Genomic DNA, 26,842 nt, shown 5'->3' with positions numbered 1-26,842 from the left:
TAGTCCTGGTTGGGGCGCTGGTTCTGTTCGGGTTGCTCCTCTTCCAGTCCAGCTCTCTGCTGTGGCCCAGGAAGGCAGTGGAAGATGGCCCAAGTGCTTGGGCCCTGCACCCGCATGGGAGACCAGGAAGAAGCACCTGGCTCCTGGCTTTGGATCAGTGCAATGCACGGGCCGCAGCGCGCCAGCCGTAGCGGCCATTTGGGGGGTGAACCAAAGGAAAAGGAAGACCTTTCTCTCTGTCTCTTTCTGTCTAACTTTGCCTGTCAAAAAAAAATTAAGAATAAAATTATAGAATCAAGAAAGGAGGAAAAATACTCCTTGTGAAAGCATACTATATACTCTAATGGAATAGTATAACCCGTGGATCCCAGTTTATTTACTCACATGAACATTGATCAAGTTAGTACAGAAATTGGGAATGTGAGGGACTTTACATAAAGATTCAGGTAAAAGATGCAAAAAACTTCAACAATAAAGACCTAAAACTCCCATCACTTCTCATCCTTCTGGCTAGGATCAAGTGTGAAGACCCAAAACTCCTAATGCACAAATCTTCCTGATTTACTTTTATTACTGGGGCATCCAATGTGTGCTATTGAATTGCACTGTTTTATAAAATTAAGCAAGTTAAGTAATGCCAAGTCATACATACACATGAAGTAACTGAGAGAAAAGAAGAAAAAAACCACACTGTAACTTTAATCTTTATTTCTCCTCTAAGGAGAATTTTCATTTCCTTGGCATTGTTTTCTGGCACTGAAGGAGAAGAAATTCAGGTTGCTACGGGCTAGCAATAACTCTCATGGGGACACCATACTCAGACAACATGAGTAATTCTCCCAGGGACACCAGTGTCAGACAACATGCATGCACCTAATGGATAATAAACAAAGATCAAGGTGCTGAAGCCAGCAGGATCTACAAACACTCATGGAGCAGAAAGAAACCCCGAGGACGCCCATGATCAAAGGGTCATCAGAAGATCTTGCTCTAAAGTCTAGCACTACAGCTTGTTGACAGCTCAGCAAAGAAATCAATGAAAATAACAAAACTCAAAAAAGTGAAAGTCAGTGTTTGAACTGACTTTTTAAAAAAATATATTAGAATTTGTAGAAAGTCTAAACTTCTCTTCCTGAATTTACAGGTAATTATGACTCTTTATTTTTTTTTTTAATCAAACTGCCATAGCATACTACATTAATGATTTTGTTAGTCTAGATTAAATAAGATTTTATTTGGAATATCTGTACGCTGAAATGTCAATATTCTAAAAAGAGGATTCCACAAAGCCATAGAAAACCTCTATATGCCACTGAGAAATGGTGATGGCCACACCAATGGGAAGAAGGGAGATGATGACGTTGGTTTTTTGAAAATTAGGCGACAACAGATGAATTCCTACCATAAGCTTAACCCGGTGCATCTCAGGGAAATCAGAGAGGAGATCCCAAATCCCTCACTGCTCAGATTGTTCACGTTTCAGGTTTATTAGAGGGTGGAGGTTCTTGGGCTATGACCTTTTAAAAGCTTTTAAACTACATTTGATGCTGGCCTCTAAGACTAACTGCAGATTTAATTTCCTGGGCTCTCTGAAACACACTTACCAGGGGCTTGGCACACAGGTTTTATCTGGGCACTTGCAAATTTGTGGCTCCAGGGTGGGGAAAAGGCATGAGAATGCTTTGTTTCCTGAACTGACTTAATGAAAATGAAAATATAATTTAAAAAAAATTTTCCCTTTAAAGTATCATTAATGCAAATGTCCTGGAAGAACTTCAATTATGCTTCTGATTGCTGTGCTTCTTAACTGAAAATACTCAGTGAGCAGCTAAGTTTTACAAAATCAAGTCATTTCACGTCAGAGGAGAAAGCAGGCCTGCAAAGTCTCCTGTTTATACTGTGCCACTGCTTCAAGCTGGGTGTAGGCTCAGGCCTTGTCGGTCCCTGGTGGGCAGGGACTAGTAGGTGTGCCTTTTATCTCCTTGCCTTCAAGCAGATCCAAAGGTCAAGACTCTTGACAGAACTCAATAAGGCACTGTATTGAGGAGGTAACTTCTTTGTTGTTTTTAACTGAGGATGACAATGAGAAGAATCAAGAAGGTCTTCCTGTAATGCAAACAGTGCTGGAAGTCTAGACTGGCAGTCAACCAAAGGTGCCTAGAACGGCCAGCCCTGTGCTGCCCCTGTCCCACATGCCATGCAGGTGGAGTATGCGGTCAGGCTGGGAAGAGCAACAGGGCTACCACAAGCAAAGTCCCCCTGAATCAAGTTATCCAGGGCAGTCAATGCCCAGCCCTGTCAACCCTGATTTTTGTGGCACTTGAGAGTCAGGGCCTGCCTGATGTCCTCTAAGCACTGTTGGCAAGTTCAAAACCAGGACAAGTAATGAGTGTTGAGAGGGTGCGCTCTGCAGATTCCACTCAGAGGTGCTCCAAGCAGGCCTACGGTCACTCATGGCCACCAGCACGCCATCTCACACATGCCCAAGAGAGTTCTGGTTTCGTGTTTCACAGATTCAGTCTCATCCAATTATACTTACCTTTGCGTGCACTATGTAAAATTAAAAAAGACCTAATCTTCCCTAGCACTCATCTCAGAACCACTCTCTTTATGTTGAAGAAAAATAAAAGGAGGCCTGTACTTCCTACTCCTGCTCACATATGAGAAGCAAAGGTCAGAATTTAGATAATGGGAGAGCACCTCTGTGGGGTTTCCTACCGTCTAGAATGTTATCCCTACAGGCTCAGCTTAGCCACTCTCCTGGTGGGAAGAACAGGAGAGAGGGGGATGGAAAGAGAAAGGGAGGAAGTGGAGAGGTGGGGAGAGAGAGGAAAAGGGGGGCAGGGAGGAGGAGGGCTCAGTGCCTTTTGTTCCTGTCTCTGCATCAGGACAGGACAGTGCTATGCAGCCACCCAAGGAAGGTGGAGGCGCACCAGACCAAGGCCCGCTTTCTAAGAGCCCCGTCTTCCATCACGCTCTCAGCCCTCACTCTGCTCCACTCCTGCCACTGAAGCTGTTGCCCTTGTGCTGCCTCCACAGCAGGATCCCACCTCAGAGTCCATGCTGAGGAAGCTCTGAGCGCACCTGGGCCTTCTTGATTCTTCTCCCCTCAACCCTTCTAGGGAGGCTGGGGGTGTGGGGGACTCACGTCAATGGCGTCCCTCTCGAACACGCGCAGCTGCAGGAAGAGCTCAAGCTTGACCTTGCGCTCCTGGAAGAGCTCCTCCATCTGCGCCTGCGCCTCGTCCAGCTGCTGCAACACCGTCTCGATGTGGCTGATGGAGCTGTTGTGGGGGGTCTTGTTACTGGAGATGGCGGAGTCCCTGAGGAGGGCACATGAGGGAAACGGGATTTTAACAAGACAAACAGGAATTGAGTGAGAAAGTCACACATTGTCAGACAGCAGATCCAGCAACTCAAGTCTTCAGGAGGAAGAGAGCTGGCAGGAAGTTGGACTTTGTCTCAGAAATGGAAACTGCTGCCCCTCCGGCAAAACAATTTAGGCTCTTCCTCTAAGCACGGCGTGCTGTCCATCTGAGGACGCACTGAAGAATTCCTTTGGCATTTTCTGTACTTCACTTGTGCAAGAAGCCTAATAATTACAGGTCATTACTCACTAGAGTTTAATTTTAGTCACTTTTCTCCTTAAGTAGAGAAAACAGACAAAACCCATTTAGTACAACTGCAGTCACACATTGGTTATGAGATTAAACTTTGGTGCAATCACTTAAGTCTTGATTAAGACACTTCTGCCTGGCTCTCTTTTACCAAAGGTAACCTCAGGCATGGTTATCTGTCAATCATTTGATAAACTGCCCTCTGAATGATAGGTTTGGGGATTAAATTTATGTAAATAGTACCCGCAACCTAGTAGAAGGAATCTGCTTACGCAGGCAACAAAAGCATCCCAAATAGCCGCAGCCAGAGGAGCACTCTAGGATGAGTGTCCCACCACATCCTGGCCTGGTCTCTGAGAGATGGCCTGTACCATCCGCTAGCCAGGCAGGTGCCTCAGCACCTCAGGACCCAACCCCAGGAGGTTCCAATTAATTTGTTTACAATAAATTTTCAAGGTTAAAAGTGTTAAGAGGAAGCATTGACAAAAGCTAGATTCTGAGGTTTATTAATCAAGGTTGTGGTGAGAAAAACTATGGAGTTAAAAACACTGTAAGGGAAGAGGGAGAAGGGAGAGAGGCAGGAAAGGAGGGCTGCCTCCCACCCCGGGGCAGAGGTACAGCAAGGGGGTCACACCCAGCAGGTCCTCAGGAGGTCCATGTTCCCACCTCAGCTGCTGGATGAGGTCCTCGCCTTCCTTGATCACGTTGACCGTCACCTGCAGGGTGGTCTGCTGCTGCTGCCCGAAGCGCTTGATGAGGTCCTGCACGGCCTCCACTGACTCGGCGTACACGTCGTCCAGCAGCTCCTTCTGCAGCTCCTCCAGCCATGTCCACAGCTGGGCAGGGGAGAGGGCACTGTGAGCCGGGGCGCCAGGCGGCTGCTCCCAGAGAGAGAGGGAGGCACGGCAGGAAGGGAAGGCAGGCAGAGAGGGAGGAGGGAGAAGCATCCTAAACAGCCCGACAGCCCGGCTGCTGAGTGGAGAAAAATAAACAGGCAACCAGGCGGAGGGACGGTCACAAAAGAGGAGGAGGAAAGGGAAGGGAAGCCGGTCTTTCCCCTTCCTCCGAGGCACTATCCGGAGCGAGATGGAAATAGGACAGGACCCCCTCAGGCAACAGGAACATCTTCTGAATCTCAGTCAGTAGGGAGAGAGTTTCAGTTTATTTTTAGCAGAGACACTACAATCCATTATTAATCAGCAAACTGTGATTTACAACACTCAGAACAGAAGGAAGCGTGCAACATGGTGAAAAAAACTCAGTTCCAAGCCCAGGAAGACCCAGAGGTGGTACCCTGATGCAATCACACCCAAGCCAGCCCCCCCAGAGACAGCCAGCATAGCCCAGTCCTTCCAAGGAGAGTGTGTCCCCCCTCAGCACTGAAAACACTGACACTCCTTCACCGCCACGACCGTGAAACATCACCAGAGGCCTAGGAGAAAACAGACAGTGTGGCAGAGGAGAAGCAAGGTCTACTTCAGGCCTCGCAGGAGCCAGGGAAAGAGCCCTGCCCGCTTCCTGGAAGTCCATTAACTCCTTAAGATCTCTGGGGTACCATTCAGGGAACTGAAAAAGAGCAATTAATGAAACTGAATGGACCCTGGTGGCTGGCAGTGGTCTGTACGCGGAGAAAATGCTTCCAGCTTCCTAGGGGATGGAAATGTCATCTTGCAAGTGCCTATTAAGAGAGCTGCTCCCATCAAGGGATCTCCTCCTTGACATTTTGGCCAACAGTCCTCACCTTTAGGGTCCTTAAGTTGAAACTGCACTTCCTCTTCCAATCCAGCTATCTGCTAATGTGCCTGGGAATGCAGTGGAAGATGGCCCAAGTGCTTGGGCCCCTGCACCCATGTGGGAGACCCAGAAGATGCTCCTGGCTCCTGGCTTTGGATCCACCCAGTTCCGGCCATTTGGGGAGTGAACCAGTAGATGGAAGATCTCCCTGTTTCTTTCTCTGTCTATAACTCTGCCTCTCGAATAAATAAATAAATAAATAAATCTTAAAAAAAAATAAAGTGTCTACTGTAGTAAGTTTGGATGTATGCCTCCAAAAGTCCACAGAAATTCAGAATTAAAGGATAATGTGCATTTTCCACAATCTTTTGAAGCCTATGTCTGAACTCCTGAAAAGTTCACAGTTATGGAGATGGTGGGCAGCTCCCCCACTCCAAAAGCTTGCCTAGGCTCTCTGTCATCCTCCCACCCTGGGGTCACTGATCTGCTTTTAGTCACTAGACATTAGCTTGCACATTTAAAAAGATGTATGGAAACTGAATCATACCAGATGTACGCTCTTTTTATCTGACTTTTTAAAGATTTATTTAGGGGCTAGCACTGTGGTGTAGATTAAGCCTGTGTGTGCCGGTTTGAGTCCTGGCTGCCCCACTCCTTTCTCTGTAACTTTGCCTCTCAAATAAATACATATTTTAAAAATTATTATGTACTTGAAAGTCAGAGTTCGAGGGGCCAGTGCTGTGGCCAGCAGGTTAAGCTGCCGCCTGCAGCACCGGCATCCCATATGGGTTTAAGTCCCAGATGCTCCACTTCTGATCCAGCTCCCTGCTAATGTGCCTGGGAAAACAGTGAAAGATGGCCCAAGTCCTTGGGACCCTGCGCCCACATGGGAGACCCGGAAGAGGCTCGTGGCTTCCAACTGGCCCAGCTCTAGCCATGGTGGCCATTTTGGGAGTGAACTAGAGGATGGAAGATCTTTTTCTGTCTTTCTCTCTCTCCCTCTGCCTCTCCCTTTCTGTAATTCCACCTTTCAAGTAAAATAAATATTTTTTAAAAATTTACTTCCCCATAAAAGCAACGAGAACCCTGGAAAAAGTTGTCACATACACAAAAAAAGAAAATGAGAAAAAGAGGGGAAGAGAAAGGTCTTTCATCCACTGGTTTACTCCTCCAATGACTGCAATAGCCAGGGCTGGGCTGGCCTGAAGCCAGTAGCCAGGAACTTCTTCCAGGTTTTCCAAATGGGTGCAGGGTCCCAAGCATTTGAGCCATCCTTTGCTGCTTTTCCAGGTCATTAGCAAGTAGCTAGATCAGAAGTGGAGAGGCCAGGACATAAACCAGCACCCATGTGAAATGCCTGTGTCACAAGAGGTAGCTTTACCCACTACATTGCAATACTGGCCCCTGTCTGACTTCTTTCAGACAAATTACTCCAAGATTCATCTAGGCTATTGTGTATATCAATAGCTTGTTCCTTTTATTGTTGAAAGCATACCCCTGTATGTATAAACCATAATTTGCCCATTAATCAGCTAATGGGCTTTTGACTAATTTCCAGTTTGGGACCCTTACAAATAAAGCTTCTATGTACATTTGTGCACAGTCTCTGATGAAGTTACATTTTCTTTTAGGGAAATACCTAGGTGAAGAGTTGCTAGATCTTATTCTGGGTATGTGTTTAACTTTTTAAGAAATTGCCAATCTTTTCCAAAGTGCGCTACCATTTTTTACATTCCTACCATGTATGAGAATTCTATTCTCTATTCTACATCCTCACCAATAATTGGACCGGTCAGTTTTTTTAACTTTAGCCATTTTAAACGAGTAATATCTGACTGTAATTTCAATTTGCAATTCTCTAATGACTAAAGCCAATCTAAGCTTTTCAGAGTGCTTTCATTACTAAGCGAATCTTTAGCTGAAAACACAGTATCATTATGTGGTTTTTATTTCTCCCAAATATGCACAAAGAACTTGCTTCTACTTTTTAATACAGAAAACCTTGAAACATCAATTTCACACTATAGTTTATTCACTGAGCAAATCTAAACACATAAAAACACACTTTTATTGTTATTTGCAGGTCAACAAACATTTTAAATATGGCAGGTCAATCTAAAAATATGAAAAGTGCTGGCAAAGGACTTATTTTTGCCCAGGTTCTATGAGTTCTATGGATTAATTTTACTGGTCAACCTCTCGCTGAGTAAAGGAGGCTCCAGGTCCTGGAGTAACACAGTGAGAGGCACAGACCAGGAACTGGTACATGTGGTGTCTATTTTACCTCACCGTGGAAGATGCTGTACAAGTCACCAAATACTGGCTGATGCTCTGCACGATTTGTAAAGGGCTGATAATCAGCAAGATCCATTCTTTCTTTCCTGGGTTGTTTTTTTTTTTTTTTTTTTAACTTTCCTCTAAATTCTCCTGAGCACGGCAGTGACATTCATAATAACAGGAAGGATGATAGCATCATGACGTTCTGAATACTTCCAACTTACTCAAACATCTCCCATGAGAAATATTCCATTGCTCTAGGTTACACTGGAGAGCAATACCAGCATTCTGACATATGCAGTGAGTCAAACTGAACAGTAGTACCAGCATTCGGACAGGTGCGTCAGTCACACGGCACAGCAGTACCAGTACTATGACATGGAGTAAGGCTCTGTGGACCTGAGAAGCACTGGGGAAAGTATTAGCTCTGTGACCCAGGAGATTACTTAACTTCTCTAATGCTCAGTTTCTAGAACACTGATCCTGAGAGCCTCAACACTTCCACAAGGAGCTCCTAATAGGAGTAGATGAAAGAGGAGCAGTAGGAGGGCTCTAGACACATGTTAATTACCCTAATTACAGGGATGGACTAAAATTGACAGAGTAGGCAAGACTCACTGATTGAAACCAAATACCCGTCAGTTAGGCTGCTCTGATAATAATGAATAATTTACCAAAAGAAGACTGTAATATTTTAACAGAATATATTAAGAGTAAAATATTTAACCAAAAACATCCCTGACATATCACCTCATCAGTCACTTTTCTACTTAACATGGTAACCTGCCTTCCACATGCCAGGGGGCAGGGTGAAAGCAGGTGATTCGACACACGCAAGAGCCACCCACTAGCTTCCCATTAAGAAAAACTCCTTCCACAGCATGTGGCCATTCAGCCCTGCCTCTGGCTGACTGATCTCCTAGAGGAACATATGTGAAAAAGTAGCCCTTTGCGGCCGGCGCCGCGGCTCACTAGGCTAATCCTCCGCCTAGCGGCCCCGGCACACCGGGTTCTAGTCCCGGTTGGGGCGCCGGATTCTGTCCCAGTTGCCCTTCTTCCAGGACAGCTCTCTGCTGTGGCCAGGGAGTGCAGTGGAGGATGGCCCAGGTGCTTGGGCCCTGCACCCCATGGGAGACCAGGAAAAGCACCTGGCTCCTGGTTCCTGCCATCGGATCAGCGCGGTGCGCCGGCCGCAGCGCGCCGGCCGCGGCGGCCATTGGAGGGTGAACCAACGGCAAAGGAAGACCTTTCTCTCTGTCTCTTTCTCTCTCACTGTCCACTCTGCCTGTAAAAAAAAAAAAAAAAAAAAAAAAAAAAAAAAAAAAGTAGCCCTTTGCAACTGCCTTTATGTTGCTGGGAAACAATACAAAAACCGTTTCCTTCACTCCCTTCTCCCAAGATTCAACTGCATCCTTGCCTGATGAGGCTGTGCCCACCCCTACCCCACCCCCCACCTTTTTACTGGAACCCAGGAAAAGGAACGTGAGCCTTGAGCAGACTCAAGTTAGGACCCTTGCCTGCAGGGCAGGAAAGGGCAGGCTGCCTGTCTGGGTGGAGATGTCTGCAAAACTCTGCTTTTCCAGCACATTTGACAAAAATACCATTTAAGTTATGAAACCATGTTAACTCATCTTTACATACTACTGAAGAGAAGACCAAAGGTAACTCTTATAACTCATGTGATGGCCAATGTGTAGTTGTGGGTCTACCTCCATATGGACGCCGGTTCGAGTCCCGGCTGCTCCATTTCCCATCCAGCTCTCTGCTATGGCCTGGGAAAGCAGTAGAAGATGGCCCAAGTCTTTGGGCCCCTGTACCCACGTGGGAGACCTGGAAGAAGCTCCTGGCTCCTGGCTTCAGATCAGCACAGCTACAGCTGTTGCAGCCAATTGGGGAGTGAACCAGTGGATAGAAGACTTCTCCCCCCACCCTACCCCCCATGCAACTCTTTCAAGTAAAATAAATAAATGTTAAAAAAAAAAAAAAAAAAGAGTGTAGGTTCTGAAGCAAAAATGCTTGGATTCAAATTCTGATAACATTCTAGCCCTGATGAGTCATTTATTTCGATGCATGTCTCAAAAAATTTTTTTACATATTTATTTATTTATTTGAAAGGCAGAGTTACAGACAGAGAAGGAGAGACAGAGAAAGATCTTCCATATGCTGGTTTATACCCCAGACGACCACAAATGGCCTGGGCTGGGCCAGGCCCAAGTCAGGAGATGGGAGCTTTTTCCAGGTCTCCCATGTGGGTGCAGGGGCACAACTACTTGGGCCATCTTCCTCTGCTTTCCCAGGTGCATTAGCAGATAGCTAGATTTGAAGTGCAGCAGCCAGGACTCAAACCGGTATTCATATGGCATCGCAGGCAGCGGCTTTACCTGCTATGCCACAATGCTGGCCCCATTTCTGTTTTTACATCTCTAAAATAGGCATGGTGACAATGCCTGCCTAAAAAGTTGCTCTGAAGATTAAGCAGGATGATAGACACATAGAGTAAAGAAATAAATATGTGGCAGCTACTATTATAATATATTTGTTCTAAGAAATCTTACAAACAGAAATATTACAAAGTTTAAGAACCTTCTTTCTCAAGGTATTTTTCACAACATATCCAGGTTCCTACCAGTTGTTCAATATATGTCACTTAGTCTGGTAAACTTAACATCATACCACATTTAAGCCCTTTTACTCCTAGAAACAGCAGAGTATGAGAAAAAGGTATCAGAAGCAGTCCATCTGGATTCTATAGAAAATGCTTCTGTCAGGTTTTAGGGAAGTAGCATGAAGATTTTGGGGTCAAACCGTTTCCATTCTATCTGGTATTATTATTATTTTTAACTACCTTCTCCCCAGGACATCCTAGACATTCCAACATGTGTCCCCTGAGGCTGTCCAGTGGGGCTGGGGGCATATGGGCCCCTCAGACATAGGCAGAATGTCCTTCACAAGTGGGCTGCCAGCTGTGGCTGGAAAGCCTGTCTCTAGACCAGTTGGCATCTCCCCCACTGTAGCTTCTTGTGCTGTATGTGTGACCTTGTGGCTTTAAAACACACCTCCAGGGTGGTTGCAATCTTTAACCAAGCGCTGGCAGAAGGGGCTGAGCCCCTGAGGAGAGTTGGACTGACTCTAGGAGATCCCAGCTATCTTGTGTGACCCTTGTCTTTTAAATCATGCCTTCAAGTTAGCTGCAATCTTCCACCCAGACTGACTCCTAGCAGAAGAGGGGACTCAGCCCCTAAGGGGGAGATAGGCCATCTCCAGGAGATCCCTGCTATCTCCATGAGCCCAAGCCAATCAAGTACAGTATATGAAATACCTGTCCAATGGCATCCCCACAGAATGACCCAATGAACAGACAGTAATGACTTAAAATCCCAGGACACTTCCTAAAAGCTATTGTCCCGCTCAGGCACTCTGCCTGGTCTCCTCTCAGACCAGACACTTTTTCTGTCACTTGCCAAGCAAATATAAGTTCCTTTTCTGTCTAATAGAAGTTTCTGCCTCTTTGCAAATTGTTTCCCAGCTTTTTAATTCTATACTAAATGGAGGGAAAGAACGCATGAAGACTTGCTCTGGCAACTGCCCTCCCCTCTGCAACCAGTAACATCCTCGGCAGAATTCATTCAGCCCACCTGGCTGGCCCGAGAAACCAGGAAAGAGTCACAAGGCGGGGGGAGACTACATAGGAAATGGTCTTGGGATCAAGCAAATAACAAAGGAAAAAACCAAATGAGGCAGAAGAGGCAAGGCTATTTATATTAAAACCATGGTGCCTGATGCCTGTAACTTCTTTGCCAGTGTACAATTCGTATGCTCCTACAGGAAATTTTCTCATTTGATTTGGAGAAAAAGAGTCATAAAAGTCATTTCCAATGTCAACTGGGGATGAAGCAACAAACATCAGAATGCAACATGATTCAATCAGAGTATATTTTTAAACATGTAAAAGGGTATATGGAATGCCTAAAATATCCCTGAACAAAGAAACAAGAAAGTCTCTGGGATGTCTGTAAATTTCTTACCACAAAATAAGGGCAAGAAACAAAACAACAACCTAAAACTTCTGTGCATGTGGCTGACTTACAATATAATGATAAATCCTTGCCCAATGGCAAGAGAAGAAGCAGGAACCTGGATTCCAGTTTTGAGATCCATGGGCTGGTCAGGCAGCCACAGGCTTAAGCAATGCTGCCCCCTACAGGCCATCTGAGCTGTTGCTAACAGTCTCAGCTTGGAGATGTCCAGAGCATTCTCTGCAGGAGAAACTGAACAGCTCATAACTGGGTTGCTGGCATGTATACACCTGGTTCATGGAGAAGGATCCACAGAGAAGGCTGGTTTAGCGACCGAAATAGGCTTCTGTGGAGTCAACCCTTGTGATAAAGACATGGGAGGGTCCTATCATGCACGGTCTGATCAAAGAGGACAACCATGCCTTGCCGCAGCCCCTCCTCCACAGGATTCCATCTGAAGCTTTTAAAAATGCATCAAGAAGAGCAAGCCCCTTCCTCACCACCTGGGGAAGAACTCACTGGGGCTATGGGACCCTGGAAAGCAGCAAGCTTCTAGCTGATTAAGCGCATATTAGGATCAGAACCCTGAGACCTGGCAAAGGCTGTGGGTGTGACCCCTCTGTGCTCCTGAGGGCGAAGATCTGATTCAGTTTGAATGCAGGATACAAGGTGATGTCCATCTAAAGGTAGGATATGTAAGGAGAAGCACACACACTCACTGTGGCAGGGGGCTGGGGGGACAGGACGGGGTCTCTATCCCACATTTGACTTTGGGGAATACATGGTAGGTAGGCTCTATCTTCAGTTTCTCCTGTATGAAATGCTATCTTTCCTAAGTGGTAAAGCCAATCTGAAACTCCAGTGAAGACGACCACTGACATAAGGAAGTGCTACTTATCACAAGCCCCGTGTAACAGAAGCTACATAGTCGGTACCCGTTTCCCTACTTTTGCACTCAGGTACATGGTGATGGGCACACAGTCAAGTCCAGCACAGGAAGTATCAAAGCCACAGTTGCCCGTAGCTGCTGCAAGCCAGAGGCAGAAGTGGGCAGTTTCAATCTAGCAACCTGTAAGTGGAATCTTGGAGGGCAACCACTGTGTGACTAAGATATGGTTCAGTTTCAGGTGCAGCAAACAAGGACAAAGAGGGAACTGTTGCCACGTGCACAGCACATCCTGCCTGAAATGATGAGCTGTGTTCATGGCAGCTCCACCTGTGAGGAGGGGGCAGCATGTGACCTACTAGCATGTGAGATGGACGCCCTGCAGAGTTGCATAAGTAAGGAGAAGGATAAGGTGAGGACTATGTGATACAGGAAGAGACAAGAGACATGATGTGACTGACACAGAGCTAAAGATTAGTGTGGAAGTGAGAGGGACTTCCCACTATTCAGATTTACATAAAGTCCAACACTGCTTAAAACGGTTTGACATTAGGAATTTCTGATTTCCTTTCATTCCCCCACAACCCCATTGGGTTAGACACTGTCTTCAGCAAGAGTTACTACTTGGAAGTGGTGCCAGGTTCAGGAAAAGTTGCTGTATGTCACTGGGTCATGTGGAGAATGACCACCCTCTAGTGTCCCTGGAACACTTGGCAGCTCATCAGAGTACAATTCCTCTCACCACACCTCTGGGTCCCTGAAGACGGTGCATATGCCCCTGCAGTCTGCCTGGCATTTCCTAGGCTAACATTTTACTCTGTGAACTCCACAGGCACGGCATGACCTGGAGCTCCTTTGACATCAGAGCACTCAGCACCCCTTCCGTGTCTCAATGTGGGGGCCGAATGCAGTACCAGGTGATCCAAACAACAGGCAGAGAACAAGATGACTGCTTCCCTTTGTCACAAGCCTTATCCTTAATAACAGACCAGAGAGTTACTTGTGGGTGTGACATGTCAATTAACCTATGTAACATCATTTCTTTGTTAAAACACATGCTACTGCCACCCATGTGACCTTATTCTGTTATAATTCAAAACAAAATGATGTATTAAAACCTGTGTGAAATTTCTGTGATAAATTTTAACTTATTCCTGCTGATATCTGCTGCGATCCCAATTCTACCGTGGACACATTTGACAGACCCTCCCCTAGAGTTGGGGACACAGGCCATCCCCATCAGCCCAGCCAATGGCAGTCTTTGTGGGGAGCAACTCGGACTAGACTAAGTTACTGGAATTAAGACTTATTCTATGCATCTGCTCTCCCACAATATGGCGCTGAGAAAGGAGAAACAGCTTCTACACAGCTGCCTCCAGTTCAACCAATAAACTGTAGGACTTGCTCCTGATTGGAGGAGAGCAGCGTACTCGGCGTGTGGGTAGCAGAGTTGGGATTGGTGGAAGAGGACTATAAAGGAGGAGAGAGACAACATGCACCAGGAACATCTATCTGAAGGAACACCTGTGCTGCCCCCGAGAGAGCCGGCCGGCGGTGTGCCACTCTCCTGCGGAAGTGGGGAAAGTGGCTAGGGGGAACCGCCCTTCCACGGAGGTGGAAGGGACGGTAGCCAACCCGGGAAGAACCAGCAGCAAACCCGGGGAGGGCCGAGCAGACGAAAGAACAGCGCAGGGTCCTGTGTCGTTCCTCCATGAAGAGGGGGAGCGACAAGTCTTCTGTGTGCAGACAGGTCTGCAACATTCCACTGACAGTCTCACTTGCAAGGGTTTTAACGCAGCAATGATGACTTCTGTTATGGTACCAAGTCTGCCCCCTCTTTGTGACAGTCAACATTACAAAGCATTCAGGAAGCCTGAACGGGGAGGAGCAGTGCCTCTAGTTGCCACCTATGGACAAAAGTTGCAAATGGGTAGGAGTAAGTGCCAAGATGTGGCTGCAGGGCTTCTCTATACAGAAGGTGAGACCACATGATTATGCATCCTGCCCCATTGGGCCTCCTGCCCACCTAGGATGATGACTAGTCTGTCATCTCTGACATCCCCTTAGCCAGCAAATCTGACATGCCATAGCTCAGAACTGGCAATCAGTCCCTTGTTCAAATACTGCACATAAGCAGTCTCTTACTATTGGATACTTTCTTTCTGCTGCATTTGGCTCAAAGAGCAGTACCAGGGGATATGAAGAGCCTTGGCCTTGCCCTCATACCCAAGCTGATTTTTTTTATAGGCAATCAACCATCTAATTCTAGTAACTGCACTAACAGACAGCCTGCATTTTCCTGTCTTGCCTACACACTAAGTAGTGAAAGCCTTGGTCAAATACGCACCCACTAATTGCACTAGATGCCTTTTATCAAACCAGAAACCTAATAAGGAATGAAATACAGTTAGCACATTGTAACATGTTCATTCACTTCTTTCTTTACTAGCAGTTTAAAAATCAGCTTCTCTACACTTGTACTTAAGACCAATCTCAATTGAGCATGGTGAAATCTATCCTTTCACTAAAGCAGCCTCTGGTATCTTTCATTTCTCATAGTCCCTGAAAGGTGTACATGTCAGGGGCAGGCGTTGGCTCAGCAGTTAAGACACCACTTGGGACACTTGTATTCTATATCAAGGGTGCCTGGATTTGAGTCCCAGCTCTGCTTCTGATTCCAGCTTCTTGCTAATGTGTAGCATGGGAGGCAGCAGGTAATGATGGCACAAGTATTTGGTCCCTGCCACCCATGTGGCAAATCCAAATCAGGTTTCAGGCTTCTGGCTTTGGCCTGGTCTAGCCTTTGTTGCTGTGGGCATTTTTGGGTAGTAAACCAGTAGATGGAAGATTTCTCTCTTTCTGAATCTGTCTCTTTGCCTATTGAGTAAAAATTATTAAATAAATACAACACACTTAGAAGACATGAGTCCTCTCCTATAAAACCTTCACCAATTTTGGCTGTGGACTCCCTGAAGCCACATACAAGAACAGCCTCCCAGGGGAGAGCCAGCAGCAGCAGGAGGGTGGCTAAGTCTACTTTCTGCTGGCCCACTGCCATCTGCAGGCCCAAACAAAGAAGGCCAGTTCCTTCCTGATCTTTTCTTTCTGAATATTCTACTTTTTTTTCTTTTTTGGACAGGCAGAGTGGACAGTGAGAGAGACAGACATAGAGAAAGGTCTTCCTTTTCCATTAGTTCACCCCTCAATGGCTGCTGTGGCCAGTGCGCTGCCGCCGGCGCACCACACTGATCCAAAGCCAGGAGCCAGGTGTTTCTCCTGGTCTCCCATGTGGGTGCAGGGCCCAAGGACTTGGGCCATCCTCCACTGCACTCCCGGGCCACAGCAGAGAGCTGGACTGGAAGAGGAGCAACCAGGACAGAATCCGGTACCCTGACGGGGACTAGAACTCAGGATGCCAGCGCCGCAGGCGGAGGATTAGCCTATTGAGCTGCGGCACCAGCCTGAATATTCTACTTTTAAAAAGTAAGAGAAATCAGACATTATAGAACCCGAAAAGCCTTATCAGTCTCTACAAGTCTAACTTATATGACGCTTTCAAAGTGTCCAGGTAAAACTCTAGCTAATAAATGGCTGGTGAGAGCAACAATCAACACAAACAATACAAGTGAGGAAGACACCCAAATAGTTTAATTCCTTCCAATGGACCAAGACCGTGATTCCTTCATAATAAAATGAAGTCTTGTATCAAAATATCAAGACTATTAAAATGTCCTTTAAAAAGAAACATAAATAAGTAAACAAGACTATCTAGGTATATCCATTTCCATTTGTGCATTTTAAGGTCTATAACTGCAATTCTCAACCTTGTGTTGAAGAATCTCACCTTTTATACCACACTAATCAAACAGATAAAGATATATTTGGGAATCTCCTTTTAGAGATGATCTTTCAACAAAGAAACTATAAAATATGGAGTCAATGAACAACAATATATTTTCAATCCCTATTGTAATCCTGAGTTAAAAATGAAAATATATGAAACTCATTCATCCAATAATCATACACTAAGTAACTATAATGTATGAAATAAGTTAGAGTGCTCTATGATTTTCTACAATTATTTCTAATTTCTCTCTTGGACATATAAATTTTCTCTACCTGAAAACAAACAGAAATTTCATGTGCTCCAACATGGGATGCCAGTGTCATAGGTGGTGGCTTAACCCACTGCACAATAATGCCAACCTCTAATATAAATTACTTTTACAAAAGGACTTTCCTTTTGTGTAACAACATAACATCACAGTTTTCCTACTAATCAACACAAAATATTCATACCTATTTATCTGGTGGAGGAAAAAATATTCATTTATTTTTAAGTTCTTGCTAGGATTGACAGTATTTATTTATACGTATAAAATAATTTATGCCAATATGAATGGAACCACAAGTAAGGATTCTTTTTTTTTTTTTGGACAGACAGAGTTAGAGAGAGAAAGGTCTTCCTTTTGCTGTTGGTTTACCCCCAAAATGGCCGCCACAGCCAGCGCACTGTGCCGATCCGAAACCAGGAGCCAGGTGCTTCTTCCTGGTCTCCCATGAGGGTGCAGGACCCAAGGACCTGGGCCATCCTCCACTGCTCTCCCGGGCCACAGCAGAGAGCTGGACTGGAAGAGGGGCAACCGGGACAGAATCCGGCACCCCAACCGGGACTAGAACCTGGGTGCCGGCGCCGCAGGCGGAGGATTAGACAAGCGAGCTGTGGCACCAGCCCACAAGTAAGGATTCTAACAGATGGCTTTGCTCTGAGTGACTGAGGGTGGAGACAGAACTGGCTTGTGTAAATACCAAGATAGGTTTTCAATTTTGTTAAGAACAGAGTCACATGACTGAGAAAAGGCAACAGAAGTAGATTAAGCAGTTAATCTTAGGTGATTAGTGAGGCAGGGGTGGGCATTTGGTCTATTGGTTAAAATGCCCATTTAAGCAACTGCATCCCATGTTTGAATACTAGGGTTCAAGTCCCAGCTCTGCTCCCAATTCCAGCTTCCTGCATGTATACGCGGGGAAGCAGCAGGACACTCATGTGGGAGACCCAGACTCATTTCCTGGTTCCTGGTTATCACCTGGGCCAGTTCTGGCCTTTGTAGGCCTTTGGGGAGTGAATTAATAGATGGGATATATGTATTTTTCTCTCTCTTTGCTTTTTAAAAAAACAAAAAACTAATGAGTCACAGACCAGATTCAACTACATAGTTACATTTTTACAACTTATTTTCAAATTTGTATTATTTTATCTATATTGAGTAAGTTAAAATAGGGGTCAGGAGGAAAAAGAGAGTCATTTATTGGCAGCAACTACAGGAAAAGCATTATGGTAACTGCTTCATATCTGCCATTTCTTAACTATCTCACATCCCTTAGAGACTTTCTTATCCCATTTTGTAGTTGTACATGCTTACGTACTTCAGAGTAACCTGTTGCAGCTCACTCAGCCAGTTAAGGGGATATGTTATACTATACATATGTTCTCACTGATTTTAATAGTTTATATTCTTATGGAAAGAAATTATAAATAACTACATATATGGGTGGTTCCACATTTTTTTATCAGTATGCCAAACCAGAAACCACAGTCCATATAAAGACACAGTGCTACAGGAGCAGGAGGCAAGTGATGCCCCAGTCAAATCCAATGCTCAGTCACACAAGGGCTATGATGCAATAGATGGTTCTGCAATTTCACAATCCTTTGGCTTTACTTGCTTGTTGCCAATCATTCATTTGTACCTACATCAGATAAAAGTTTAAGATGCACATAGAGAATCTGATACACTAAAGAATGCACCTATGGAAAGTAATGGTAAACGTGAATTACTATGATTTGATCATATAAACTTTCTACCCTAAAATACCAGGCATTGGAGATTAACTTTGCTCATTGACAAATTTCTTAAAGAAATCCTGGATTTCTGAGATGTTAAAACAATGGAGATGCTGGCATTGTGACACAGCAGGTTAAGCCACAGCCTGCAACACTGGTGCCCTATATGAGCACTGGTTCAAACCCTGTCTGCTCCCCTTCTGATCCAGCTCCCTGACAATGTACCTGGGAAAGCAGAGGAAAACGGCCCAATTACTTGGGCCCCTGCAACCCATGTGGGAGACCTAGATGGAGTTGCTGGCTCCTGGCTTCAGGCTGGCTCAGTTCTTGCTGTTGTGGACATTTGACGAGTGAACAGCAGATAGAACACCTCTCTATATCTGTCTCACCTTCTCTCTCTGTAACTTTGTCTTTCAAATAAATAAATCTTTAAAAAAACAGAAAAACACTAGAGATAATGCATGCATCACTGGTGGTAGTATAACACAGCATACTCATTCTGGAAAACAGTTGGGAAGTTTCTTTTAAAACTAAACATGTACTTAACCAAAGACCAAGCACAATGACATTCTTGGGCATTTATCCTGAAGGAATGAAAGCTTTTGTTAAACAAAACCCCCTAACATTATTGTTCATAGCTTTTCTTTCTTATGATAGCCAAGAACTGATATGGCTTTCAATGGATAAATGGTTAAGCAAACAATGTTGCATCAATGTTATGAAATACTGGTCAGCATTAAGGAGGAAAGAACAAGTCACACATGCACAAAAGTGGACAGATCTCAAGGAAATCATGCTGAGTAAAAAACGCCAATCTCAAAAGTTACAGATCATATGATTTCATTTATGTAACACTTCTGAAATAAAATAATAGACATGGAACAACAGAGCAGTGGTTGCCAGGGGTTAGAGATGGGGTAGGGCATGTATAGGACTATAAGAATATAGTACAATGGAGCTTTGTGGTGATAAGATAATTCTGTAGAAGTCTGTATTTTGAAAGTGTTGGTGGGGCCTGCGCTATGGCGCTGCGGGTTAACGCCCTGGTCTGGAGTGCCAGCATCCCATATGGGCACCAGTTTGAGACCCAGCTACTCCACTTCCGATGCAGCTCTCTGGTGTGTCCTGGGAAAGCAGAAGATGGCCCAAGTCCTTGGGCCCCTGCACCCGTGTGGGAGACCTGGAGGAAGCTCCTGGCTCCTGGCTTTGGACTGGTACAGCTCCGGCCGTTGCAGTCAACTGGGGAGTGAACGATCGGTTGGAAGACTTCCTTCTCTCTCTCTCCCTCTCTCTGCCTTTCCTCTGTGTAACTCTTCCAAATAAATAAATAAATTAAAAAAAAAAAATGTTGGTGTTACATGAACCTAAAAGTGATGAAAGCACATGGAACTAACTATGTATGTGCACACATAGGTGAACTTAAACTGAGTAAAATTGGAATGAATCAGCTCTGTGGGTTGTAGCACAGCCTTCTTCCTGGTTTGACAGTTACCACCGTCATAGAAGATGTTGCCAGTGCAGGAGACTGGGTGAAGGTTCCTGGCACCTCCTTGTTCATTTCTGTGTGTGCGTGTGTGGGGGGGGGGGGGGGTGGCAACTTTAGTTTTAATACAAAAGGTTTTTCTAAAAGCTGGGAATACATTTAAAGCTATGGCACTAATTTTTGTAGTTATGTAGATGGGTACATATAAGAATGAAATAAATTGAAGAAAGTTGTCACTGGGGAGAATTTAGGCAGATGACTTCTCTTCAAAATATCCTTGAGAAGGAGAAGAAAGGCTCAGAAGCTGAGAACCAAATTTCTGAGAACTCTCACAGGAGACACAGGGATCTTGAAGAATCAGATGCTTGAGAGAAGCTGGGATAACTCAGACAACAGTGTTCTATGGCCTGCAGTTATTTTTCTGAAGAACAGAGAGACTCACATTCTCCGTGAATACACCAGGGAAGGAAGCCAGGCTTCCCAAACAGGTTCTGCTCTGCAACCTCAAATAATTATAATTCACTGGAGGATAGCTATCTACACAATGAGCCCTAGGTACCTTTAGCCGGTGTTTCTGTTTTGGTTTAATCATCAGATGCCCAGTGAGTTCTCCAGCTCCACAAGAAGAGAGAAGAAATGTGTGTCTGTGAAAGGGTGGTTGCTTGAGAAACCACCGGATCTACCTTCAGCACACTCCTGCAGCAAAGGCAGCAAGTGCAGACAGACGGCAGCTCAGAAAGCTCCACCTGCTGTTGAGAAGCCTTGACAGCTAACAGGAGCACTGGCTCTAACAAGCCCACCCCCGCCACCCTGGACCCAGTAAAAGGTGCCTGCTGGCTCTTTCCCTGCTGTCCCTAGGAAGGCTGAGCACAGGCCCCAACCAAGAAAGAAGTCTGACTGCTCAACTGTCAGGCATAAAAAATCAAGTCACACTGCTTTGCTGATAAATAATTGAATAAATAAATAAAAATCTCCAGGTGGTTGGGAGGCCTTTAGTTTTAAATTCTGAATAAAATGAAAAGTTCCTCTTTTTCCAGGCATTACTCAAAACAAAAACCTGTCCCAGTTCCATCTCTAAGTTTGCAAAAGCAGAATCAAAAGGCTTCTTCACTTAACCCGGCAAGAGTCACAGCCCAACTCAAAGGGGAGTGAGCTTTCCTAGGAAACCATGGATTCTGAGAACAAAAATCAATGCAAGGCCCCTGAGCCAGGTCCAGAAGCAAACTGTGGCCAGAGTTCCATGTTACCACCTGGTTGCCTCAGATAACCCAAAAACTGCAAAAGTAATTACAAATTAACCCAGGTCCCAACATTGAGAATGATGTTGAATGAGTGAGAATGGATGGAAATAATTTTGGTTTTGCTATATTTGAAAATGGAAATGACATCCAAACACTAAATCTATCACTAAATCTCAGAATGATGTGCAAGAAATAAACACTTTTTATTCCACTGGCTTTTACGGAGCATCTACTAAGTTCTGGGGGTGGGCTAATCTGTGGGAATGAGGAAGGTCCCAGCCTTCCAGAAACTTCAAATCTATCCAGAGAAACAAAATACAGAGGTCTACAACGTGAGACATGCAAAAGAACAGGTACATGTTGCTCCTTTGGTCATTCATTTTGGTATCACCTTCTTGCACATGACATTGGACTTGGAAAGCACTTTGGAAGGAATGAGAGAAAAGAATAAGTGAATGCGGCCAGCACTGTGGCTCACTAGGCTAATCCACCACCGCCTTGCGGCGCCGGCACACCGGATTCTAGTCCCAGTCGGGGCGCCGGATTCTGTCCCGGTTGCCCCTCTTCCAGGCCAGCTCTCTGCTGCGGCCAGGGAGTGCAGTGGAGGATGGCCCCAAATACTTGGGCCTTGCACCCCATGGGAGACCAGGAGAAGTACCTGGCTCCTGCCATCGGATCAGCGTGGTGCGCCAGCTGCAGCGCGCCAGCAGCGGCGGCCATTGGAGGGTGAACCAACAGCAAAGGAAGACCTTTCTTTCTGTCTGTCTCTCTCACTGTCCACTCTGCCTGTCCAAAAAAAAAAAAAAAAAAAAAAAAACCAGAATAAGTGAATGAAAAACAAGTGAAAAAGTGCATGTAAATGGGAAGGAGGGCAGACAGTAATCAGACAAATGTGAGTAAATGCCATGAATAACACTGCAAGGAACAGTAAGAGTAAGAGATGGAAGACAAAATGTAGGGGAATAATAATCTTCCCAAAATAAAGCCAAAAGTCATGTTGGGCCAATCAAGATTCCTTCTAAATAGTCAAAGACGCTGTGAAAAAATAGGACAAAGAATTAGTAGGGAAGCTTTTTGAAAGTAGGCTAAGCATTATATGATTCTTTCTAGAGGAAACAGGGCCCTAGAATGCATCCAAATCTAAGTTTGAGGAGAAGCTGAGGCTGAGATCTCTACCAACAACCTGCTGCATCTAACCTCAGGGCACAAAGCATCTGTTCACTATGAGAATGTCTCTTCTCTCTTCCCCAGAGCAGGTGACCTCTATTCCATCCTCTGTCCTCTGGACAGTTAAGAGTCCAGAGGTCTTGGTTTGCAGTGTAAATGAAAGGTCTGCAATGAGACTTCCAAGCACCAACCTTGTTCCAAATGGGATTCCTAGAGAGACCCCTAAGCTATCAGAAAGTGGACATCACCTTGATCCAGGACCTGTTTAACATGAGTTATTTTGGGATCGCCTTTGTTTCACTTGTTCATCAGAGAGCCAGAAATTTACTGCAAGATGAGAGGACAACCATCACACTCAGAGGAAGACACAGGAACACTACGCCATCTGGCCATGAAGAAGAATGACTTGTGTACTGGGTACCTCTAAAAAGCTTCGCGAATTTACCTAAACAGAAGTGCTTCCATTTCTATCTTCCACCATGTAATTTTAAGTTGTATTATCTGCTGGGGCCAGTGCTGTGGTACAGGGGGCTATGCCTCCATCTGTGGTACAGCATCCCTTATAGGTGCTGATTTGTGTTCCAGGTGCCCCTTTTCAGATCTAGCTCTCTGCAGGGACCTGGGAAAGCAGCAGAAGATGGCCTAAGTGCTTGGGCCCCTGCACCCACATGGGAGACCCGGAAAAAGCTCCTGGCTCCTAGCTCCTGGCTTCAGCCTGGCCCAGCTCCAGCCATTGCAGCAATTTGGGCAGTGAACCAGCAGATGGAAGCTCTCTCCCCGCCCCCCCACCCCGTCTCTTTCTCTCTCTCCCTTTTTCCCCCTCTATCTGTAACCCTACCTCTAAAATAAATAAAGTCTTTAAAAATAGTATGATGTGCTTAAGAACTGATTCAGATAATGTATATCTCTTAGAAAGTTTTCATTCATCTGATATATTAGTGACTTCATGCACTCATGAGAATAGAATTATTTCTTCCCCTTAGTCCTTTGCCTCACTTTTTTTGTTGTTTAAAGATTTATTTGAAAGAGCTACAGTGAGTCAGAGGCAGAGAGAGAGAGAAGGTTCTATCTGCTGGCCCACTCCCTAGACAGCCACAACAGTCAGAGCTGCACCAATCTGAAGTCAGGAGCCAGGAGCCTCTTCAGGATCTCCCAGATGGGTGCGGGGGTTCAAGAACCTGGGCCATTCTCCATCACTTTCCCAGAGAGCTGGATTGGAAGTGGGATAGCCGTGACTCGAACCAGTGCCCTTACCCGCTACGCCACAGATCGGCTCTTCCCCCCCCCCCCCCCCCCCGCTCCGTGTCTCACTTTTAATTTTGCTTTAAAAACTAATCAGGAACCAGCGTTGTGGCACAGCAGGTAAAATCACTGCCTATGATGCTGGCATCCTATATGGCTGCCAATTTGAGTCCCGGCTGCTCCTCTTTTGATCCAGTTCCCTGTTAATGGACTGTGAAAAGCAGCTGAGGATAGCCCAGGTGTTTTGGGCCCCTGCCACCCACATTAGGAGACTGGATGAAGCTCCTGGCTTCTGATTTCGGCCTGGTCTAGCACTGGCCCATTGTGGCCATCTGGGGAGGGAACCAGCAGATGGAAGATCTCTCTTTTTCTCTCTCTACTTTAACATAACTTTCTACGATTTCTACCAAGAAAAGCATATACAAATATATATAAGGCATATTTAGTATCTACCCATTTTTCATACAGCGAATAACACACTTTCTCTCACCATGAGAAAGTTCTTTAACGAGAACATACTTCATATATTAGCATCAATATTACTTGTACTATGTTGGCCTTGGGGCATTCAGATTCAGCAGTACATAATACTCACTTTTTTAAGTATGTGACAGTGACCTAACAAAGTCAGAAGGCAACATGACTCAGCCACATGACAGGCTACTACCAGACAGAAACCTCACAACTCTGACTACCACATGCTGGTCCCTTGTTTATGCTAACTGAGCATGCTCAAATTCTCCAAAATTAAAGGGATCTCATTCAAAGTTGAAGGGATCTCATTCAGTTTCTTTTCCCCAGCCCTCATGAGTCCTCTCCTGTAGCCACCCCTGCAAAGGCAGCACACAGTCATATGACAAGGAGGGCTGGCACAAGAAGCTCGCTTCTTAACTATCCACACCAGGCTACATCTCGTGACTTGCCAATCTGGTCCACTTTCTCACAACCAAATTCAAATTCCTTCCGAGGAATCCAAAGATCTTTCCAGACAACAATTATGCTTTTGCCTCCTCGTGCCTACCTCTTTCACATGGGTGTGAAAGGACACCGACATGTCCAGTAGGATCTTGCGTTGCTCAACTCGTCGAACAAAATCTTGTATCCGGTCTTCAAGCTGGTGAGCAGCTTGGTAGATCTCTTCTGGATCACATTCCCCGGTCTGAGCCAGCTGTTCTGCTGCTTCTAGTAATTTGTCTGCATTGGTGTATGTGTTCTGCATAAGAGAACATCCAGAGAAGCAGAAGGTGAGAAACAGATCGCACAGTCACAATGCACAGTGACACGGAGTCAGCTGATGCTATTTCTGACCATTCACATAAACCAACAGAAAAAATATGATTGGCAGAGATGATATTAGGAGTCCTACCCATCCCTGTCAGCAGCCTTTTCCATTATCATTTTAGATAGTCGATCCTTGGCCCTCACGGCAAAGCACCGACATCTGAAAGGACGGTGGTATTTACAGGCAGTTGCTGTCTTGTGACTCAGAAAAGACTTTTGGATTTTTGCCAAGGAGAAGCCAGGAGACAGTCTATAGCCACAAATGCCCGCTTCACTTTTCTCCTGGTTTTAAGACAGGGTGGAAAGTCTCCGTCCTGTGTCTTTCAGTATGAGACACTGCTCTCATAACTCATTCCCTGCAAATTAAAGGTGAAGTTCCAAGCAAATTTAAGTTGCTGTCTCTTTTCATGTTTCTATGAATATTGGTGCTTCTGTGCTTATCTTTTTTCTGTTTAGGAGCACACTTTTTTTTTTTTAAGAAAAAGGAAAAGAATCTGTAATGGCTAAAACGTACACAGAGTTTCAAAGAGCTGAAAGTTAAGTGCAAATATGTATCTAAGATATTTTAAAAGTGATATTTTATTCTTCATAAATCTGACACTACAAATGGGCTCCTCAAATAAACAGAAACGCTTTAGGGACTCGATAGTGTTATAGGAAACTGCCAGTGAGGACAGTTTCTGATCTGGAGGGGGGATTGCTCAGACAGGCTGCAGGAGTCAGTGCAGCAGCAGAACAGCCTATTCCCCCTTAAAAAACAATGTGAGCTGCCTTCTCCTCCTCAACTAAGCCCAGAAGCCGAGCAGGGTAGGTGTTTCTTCCATGAGGATGGGAGGCGGCCACACGTGTGACAGAGTGCCCCCATGGGGAGTCAGAGCCAAGTAAGGTGATGAGGGTGCCCTTGCACTGGGCAGCCTGGTACGAGAAGTGAAGGTTCAACCAAACACGAATGATGAGAGTCCACCTGGGAAGGGGGTGGCCTCCAAGTCTGGAGATGGGGTATATCCAAAGGACTTAATTAACTAAGTCAACACATTAAGGATAATGAGATCTGGATTTTTCATTTCAGAGAAGGGAATTATTATAAGTACAGAAAAGGGGACACTTGAGTTGAAACTGGAGGTAATAGTCTTCCTCAGGCAGACATAAATGAGTATGCATGCACAGTATGCTCGCTCACATTCCTCTCCTTCCCTCCATGTGCAGAAAGGGCTGGGGAGAAGCACTGGCCCCAAAGCAGATTTTTACTTCTCAGCATCTCCCTCCTCTCAAAGCAATCGGGGCTCCATGGAGGAATGGCTACCTACAGGCCTGGGGTGGGACTGAGGATGACAGGAGCCTGAAACATCTTACTGTCCCCAGAGTAAAGAAGTGCTCAAGGACAATGTGGACAGGTCAGGACATAGAAGCCAGTCTGAGGAGGCTCCCTGACCACATCAGGGACAAAATCAGCATCACAGGGAATGAGGGGTGTCACATAGTCATCGGCTGAATACAACAAAATCAGCATGGATGCTGACACAGATGAATAAGTACCTCCCCACAAAGTACTTTTCAGTTAAAAAGGAGAGAAGCCTAGCAGGCACATTAACCCAGGACCAAAGTGAACACACAAGTAATAACACAGATGAAAGTCATGAGTCACCTGACAGGCTACTACATTGGCCACTCTGAAATCGTGCCCAGTGGCAGACTGTGGTCAAGGGCAAACCAAGGCACTGCTCAGGGACACTGAGAACTGTGACAATGAAGTAGCACAGGTGATTCTGAATGACAGCCTTTGCTATAAAGGGCATTACAGGGCCTAGTTAGTAGGTGTGTCAATGTCAGTTTTCTGACTTCAATAGCAGCATTAAGTTTCCACAGGATAATGTCCTTTCTTGGTAGGAAATATACACTAACGGAAAAGGTTCAAGGAGAAGTTCTTGTGCTGTACTTCCAACAAATTAAAAAATAACTGAACACAGCATGACAGGAGAGAGTGACTCAATAACGGTGGTAAGGATTCACGTTTACAGAGCAGACAGATACAGGCACTCCCTGTCTCTCGCCA

At 45.4% G+C, this 26,842-nt stretch overlaps 1 protein-coding gene across 7 annotated transcripts in view; it reads right to left on the bottom strand.

Moving 5' to 3' along the window:
• Positions 1–26,842, bottom strand: part of TRIO (trio Rho guanine nucleotide exchange factor) — a 373,294-nt gene that overhangs the window by 135,889 nt on the left and 210,563 nt on the right. For all 7 annotated transcript variants that reach the window (XM_070056594.1, XM_070056595.1, XM_070056597.1 and 4 more), the window contains 3 exons: positions 24,530–24,721; positions 4,284–4,453; positions 3,149–3,323 (listed from right to left, as the gene is read on the bottom strand). In XM_070056594.1, coding sequence (XP_069912695.1) covers positions 3,149–3,323; positions 4,284–4,453; positions 24,530–24,721 — 537 coding nt within the window. The remainder of the gene's footprint in view (positions 1–3,148; positions 3,324–4,283; positions 4,454–24,529; positions 24,722–26,842) is intronic.

Source organism: Oryctolagus cuniculus, chromosome 14 (assembly GCF_964237555.1).
Source record: "Oryctolagus cuniculus chromosome 14, mOryCun1.1, whole genome shotgun sequence".
NCBI lineage: Eukaryota > Metazoa > Chordata > Mammalia > Lagomorpha > Leporidae > Oryctolagus > Oryctolagus cuniculus.
This window is presented reverse-complemented; position numbering and strand designations above follow the sequence as displayed.